This window comes from Seriola aureovittata, chromosome 9, assembly GCF_021018895.1.
Source record: "Seriola aureovittata isolate HTS-2021-v1 ecotype China chromosome 9, ASM2101889v1, whole genome shotgun sequence".
In the NCBI taxonomy this organism is placed as follows: Eukaryota; Metazoa; Chordata; class Actinopteri; order Carangiformes; family Carangidae; genus Seriola; species Seriola aureovittata.
The window spans coordinates 24,171,489-24,177,488 of NC_079372.1; the positions used below are offsets into that span (position 1 = coordinate 24,171,489).

At 38.6% G+C, this 6,000-nt stretch overlaps 1 protein-coding gene across 3 annotated transcripts in view; it reads left to right on the plus strand.

Moving 5' to 3' along the window:
* Nucleotides 1-5,670, plus strand: part of itpr3 (inositol 1,4,5-trisphosphate receptor, type 3) — a 78,995-nt gene extending 73,325 nt beyond the window's left edge. For all 3 annotated transcript variants that reach the window (XM_056384646.1, XM_056384647.1, XM_056384648.1), the window contains 7 exons: nt 63-252; nt 1,104-1,202; nt 1,424-1,542; nt 2,018-2,183; nt 2,449-2,609; nt 2,874-3,035; nt 3,995-5,670. In XM_056384646.1, the coding sequence (XP_056240621.1) occupies nt 63-252; nt 1,104-1,202; nt 1,424-1,542; nt 2,018-2,183; nt 2,449-2,609; nt 2,874-3,035; nt 3,995-4,111 (1,014 nt within the window). In that variant the 3' untranslated portion in view covers nt 4,112-5,670. The remainder of the gene's footprint in view (nt 1-62; nt 253-1,103; nt 1,203-1,423; nt 1,543-2,017; nt 2,184-2,448; nt 2,610-2,873; nt 3,036-3,994) is intronic.
* The last annotated feature ends 330 nt before the right edge of the window (nt 5,671-6,000 follow it).

The following is a 6,000-nucleotide window of genomic DNA, read 5'->3' on the forward strand; positions in this document are numbered from 1 at the left end:
AAAGTAACAGTCTATGTCTTTGTTTTGTGTGTGTGTGTGTGTGTGTGTGTGTGTTTGTGCAGCTTTTTGACCTGATCTACCGAGAGGAGACTCTGTTCAACGTGATAAAGAGCGTGACTCGTAACGGCCGATCCATCCTGCTGACGGCGCTGCTCGCTCTCATCCTTGTCTACCTCTTCTCCATCGTCGGCTTCCTCTGCCTGAAGGAGGACTTCATCATGGAGGTGGACCCTCTGCTACAGATCGCTGCAGGTAACCTCACACCTGGACCAACGTGTTATGTCCGGAATTATTTTAGTAGTGAAGGTGACTCTGCTACTGGTAAATCAGCTAATCTGCCACTAATTGGTTTAATTGGACTTTAAAAGCTGACTGATGACTTGTGTTGTTGACGATCTGCAGACTCAGTTGTAAAGCTTTGTTCAGCAGTGTTATAGTGTTTCGATAAATCAGCAGTGAATATAATATGGAGATAAACCCAGCTGAGTTCATTTTTCTTTCTTGACACATGTGGGAGATTTGTTTTGCCGGATTGTAAAAACAAACTCAAACATCAGTGAAACAACAGAAAAACAATAAGAACAAATTTTAAAAAGGACAATAAGACAATGACTGAGCGGTTAACGAGGGGCAGTTCAGTTGCTGGAGGCCAAGTGGTTTTGCTGCTCATATTGTAAAAAACATTTTTGAATCTTCAATTAATTTATTAACTCTTCGCTTAATTAAATGTCAGAGGGTTTGAACTCAGACTGGCTACATTCCAGTTATTTCATGTTTTTGTTGATGACTCTTGATGATGACAGAGTGAAACATCTGTAAAATAGCATCATGCTGTTTTGTCTGTTTTAAAAATATTTAATGCCGAAAAGACTGATGGAGTGAAATATAAATGTTATAAGTAGGTTTTAGGTTTAGGATTTTTTTATTTTCATTAAAAAAGAATCTGGTTCTTTGCTCCAATCACACCACAAATAGACACATCGTTTATTTGTTCTTACCTTCATCTGCTCCCTGCTGAACTCTGTGTGTGTGTGTGTGTGTGTGTGTGTGTGTGTGTGTGTGTGTGTGTGTGTGTGTGTGTGTGTGTGTGTGTGTGTCTTCAGCTCCTCAGCAGAGCGAAGCCTCTCAGGATTTCCTCAAGTCGTGCTCTGCAGACGGAGTGAGTTGCACCGCAGAGACCAGCGCTGTCACCGAGGAGGAAGGTGAGAGTCGTCAGTGACTCAGTGTAATAAATAGTAACATAAACAGTCCCACTGAGTTTTTACTCAGTGGGACTGTTTATGTTACAAAGAGTCCTGTGATTCAGTGTCTCAGCTTTAAAAGTGGATGTTCAAGTAGTGACATGATGTAAACGTCTTATGTCAGATCTACAGCAGTGACGACGTGACGTGTATGTGTGTGTGTGTGTGTGTGTGTGTTTCAGAGGAGTCAAACTCGGAGCGAGCGTGCGACACTCTGTTGATGTGTATTGTTACTGTGTTGAACCACGGACTGAGGAACGGGGGAGGAGTCGGAGACGTTCTCCGCAAACCTTCAAAGAACGTGAGGAACCCATTTACCTAAACACACTTGACTAATAAGTTTAATCATGGTTAATAAATCATTTATTAATGCTTTCTATAAAGGATTAGAAAGTTCATACAAAACATATGATCAGCTAATTAAACGTGATTCATCATACATTAAACCACCCAACGTTGTGATGTAGACACAACTGAGCTTCAACATTAAAATGCTGCTCACACACAAATATATTACTGATGATAATTATCCAGTAATATGGTACATATGATGATATGAAGGAGCCATTCTGCATGATTGACTTAAAGTTTATTTTGCTGTTAGTACGAACTGATTGTTCTTCTACCTTTAATTTGAAAGCACTTTCTTGATATTACGACTTCCACCAATGTCTAGCTTCAACATTTAAAGATACTTGTGTGTGTGTGTGTGTGTGTGTGTGTGTGTGTGTTGTGTGTGTGTGTGTGTGTGTGTGTGTGTGTGTGTGTGTGTGTAGGAGCCATTGTTTCCAGCCCGGGTTGTGTACGACCTGTTGTTCTACTTCATCGTCATCATCATCGTTCTCAATCTGATCTTTGGTGTCATCATCGACACATTCGCCGACCTGAGGAGCGAGAAGCAGAAGAAGGAGGAGATACTGAAGACCACGTGTTTCATCTGTGGTGCGTGGAGATAAACAGCTGACTGACCAATCAGCAAACAGCGGGGACACGCTGTGATTTCTGTTTCTGTTGTAGCAGAGGAACACAGCTTGGGATTTGTTTAAAATACTTTTTCTGCAAGAAGTTTCAATTTGATCCAGAACTAAGTTTTTTGATGTCTTTATATTTAATTTCTTGTGACATTGCCTGCACTTAACCATTACCAAGATTTACTGTCCAGCTGTTCCAGTCGCTTACTGATGACCAGTTTTGCACATTGTTGCAGGTCTGGAGAGAGACAAGTTTGACAATAAGACAGTGTCATTTGAAGAGCACATCAAACTGGAGCACAACATCTGGAACTACCTATACTTCATCGTTCTGGTGCGTGAGAAAAACAAGACGGACTACACCGGACCTGAGAGCTATGTCGCACATATGATCAAGGTACAACACACCCATCCTACGTTAGTTGTGAGGACACTCATTGACATAATGCATTCCCAGGCCCCTACCCCTAACCATCATAAATATACCCAACCCTAGCCAAAATGTCCACTCATCGACGGTTTCAAATCAGAATTTGTCATCACAATCATAGAAAGACATGTACACATATACAACGCTAACTTAAATACTATACATGCCTAAAAAATGCTAACATGATCCAGAGTCACAAACACACCTGAACCCGTTTTTCTTCTGTTTCAGAACAACAACCTGGACTGGTTTCCACGGATGCAGGCGATGTCTCTGGTGGTAACCGACGGTGACGGGGAGCAGAACGAGATGAGGATGTTACAGGACAAACTAGCGGCAACGATGAAGGTGGTGACAACTCTGACAACTCAGCTGACTGAGCTGAAAGAGCAGGTGCGCACGCTCACAAACACACACACACACATGTACGCAGACACACACACACACACACACACACAGACACACACACACAAACACACAAATCTTGACTGTGCACCTCTCAGCTCTAAAGAGGAAATGAGACTCACAGCTTCACAGTTAAAATGCCTCAATGGTCTCATAGTAACACTGTGGAAACTGTAAGAGCTTCCATCCGAATCCTGCCAGGCAGAGACGTCTCACACAGCAATTAACAACAATGTCCAACTTAAGTGTCTGAACATTACGACTTCAGATACAACTTTACAAAGTTAAGAAAAAGTGGTACCTAGTAGACTACCCATATAGATGATTTATGACTGGTTTATAAGTAGTTTATTAATGAGCTTGTTCGCAATTTATAAATTATTTATAAGCTGTTATAACACATTAGATAAAAGGGGCAACAGTGACCTGTTGTTTGCCCAATAGTTTATATCAGTTGTTTGTTTTATTTTTACAATTGTTTATAGCAGCATCACAAACACATATAATGAGTTTAACTTATATATTATTTCATTGTTAAACTTATACTAAGCTGTATTAAGATTGATACATTCAATAGTTGCCTCTACTATACTACTTGCAGTTTCTAACAATTATGCTTAACAATTAACAGTTAGCTTAACAGTTAACTAAGCCTATTGCAGTTATGAGCTCAAAAGAAAAAAATAAAGCATTATTAATGTTAATAAATCCTTTATTTGCAAAAGTCATCTGATGAAAATGAGGCTTTCACTATTGCTAGGTAGTTGCTGGGATACAGCCCCTGTAGACCTGACAAGGAAAACCCAATCCATTCTTCGAGTGGCACGTCACTTTGTTTCATTGGAAAAATCTTGGAACTGTTTGAAGTTTTGTTTCTCACTGTGATCTTTCACACATGGGTGTGTAAGCTCCAGAGAGTGAAAACTTTACTTCCTGTGTATCTGTAGATGACGGAGCAGAGGAAGAGGAGGCAGAGGATGGGATTCGTTGATGTTCAGGCGGGAGCCAGCGCTGCAATACCTCCCAGCGCTGCAGGAGGAAACCACCAGATCTACAAAACATAAAGACAGACTGATTATCAGACATGGATGGACTGTTGAGATCCACATCTGTAAACCATACAGCTGGACTGATGGACTGTTCTAAAGGAGAAATCATTCAAACAGTTATAAAAAAGAAAAACACTAGTACAGCTACAAAACCTGCAACTGATGTTTCTCACTAAAACCACAACGGACATTTTTTTTGTTTGCTTTTATAGTTTTTTTGTTTTCTGGCCAATCCAGAGTAAGACCAGCAGTCACTAAGGGACACAGAGTGAACACCATTACTGTATCAAAATAAAAGATATGTTGTTGTTAGCATCTCAACTCATTTTAATTTGGTCCATCTTTTGGTTCATTTAAATATGTTGCTGTGAAGCATGGATGACCTATGCATGTACAAAGTAGACATTTCTTTTAAAAACTTTTTTCTCTTCTAAGACCAAATGTGTGTTGAAAATTACAAATATTTAATACTGTAGCTAAATTGCCACTCACTTAGCTAATAGCTTGGTATGCTAGCTGATTTTTTTAATAAGCTAACGTTAGCAGCAGATATTGTTGACATTCTCTGTTTGATGTGTTCAGATTAGTTGAACTGACTCTTTTCAACATTGGTGCAGATTACAGGACATGTTTGGACCAGTTTAGTCCAGATTCTTCCCTCTACAAGAGTTTGGAGGAATCTCTGGTTCCTGGTCTCAGTCTGTTCCTTGTTTTCTGCATTTCACAGATAAAATCTGAACCTTTTAATACTTTTTGTGCCATTTCTGTGGACCTCCAAGATGGGAGATATGTGATGCAACTGTAAAGCCTCAGTAGAGTTCAGAAATTATGTTTGTGTAAATCAACCTGGAAGTCATTTAGTTCAACAGATGACAAACATCATCACCATTATTGACCCAAATACTTTAACTTACATTTGAAACATTAACTGCTGTATTGTTCAGAACAAACATAAACATGAAATCATACGACTAAAAAAAACTTTGGAAATCGGCAGAGTCAACGGATCATAAGCTTCCTGGTTGGAGGACTGCTAACTATAACTTTCTGTTCAATGACAAAAAAATGCTATAAGATGTACTTGTGTGTGCGCGCGTGTGTGTGTGTGTGTGTGTGTGTGTGTATGCTCAGAAAATATCCAGACATCAACTCACTTTAGTAATTTTAAGAAAATGCTAATAGAAACAGACATGCAGCTTTTCTTTGCTGATGGTAGAATTAACCATTTCGGTAATATCTTTCTGTTTGAATGTGAAGTGAGTTGCACCCAGTTGTGTGTTTTTTAATGTAAATCTGGGGAAATTTAGTTTTTAAGTGATCTATATTATTATTATTATTATTATGGTTCAATAGTGATATATTTATGGAGAGAAAATCCTTTTTGTTTTTTTTAACACTGTAACTAACTCAGTACAGACACTGGATTACTGCTTTTAGCTCAGCCTTAAGTTTGTGAACAGAAAATAGCATTTACCTCTGTTTAGTGAGAGACAGACAGAGTGGAGAGGAGGAGGACGGTGTAATGAAGACTACACATCTTCAAAAATAATAAATTATTCACTATGAAGAACAAAGTGCATGTTGTCTTACTTGTTGATGAATTCTGGAAATCCACCACTGATTCATTTGGATTTTAGTGAAATTTATTGAATGCATAGTCTTCCATTTAAAGATAAATACATGACTGTTGTAATTAAGTGCGCGTGACTACGTTTATAGTCATTGGTTATACTCATATCTTCAAAAAGTCTACTGAAGGTGGGATTCTTTAAAGAAGTTACCAAGCATTTTATGCAATTTGATATTTTTTCCAGAAATATTATGGAAATTGTAAAGAAAATTACAAACTCTTACGAATGATAGTGGGAGTATTTTAAATTAGTGTTACTTTGTATGATCCCAAG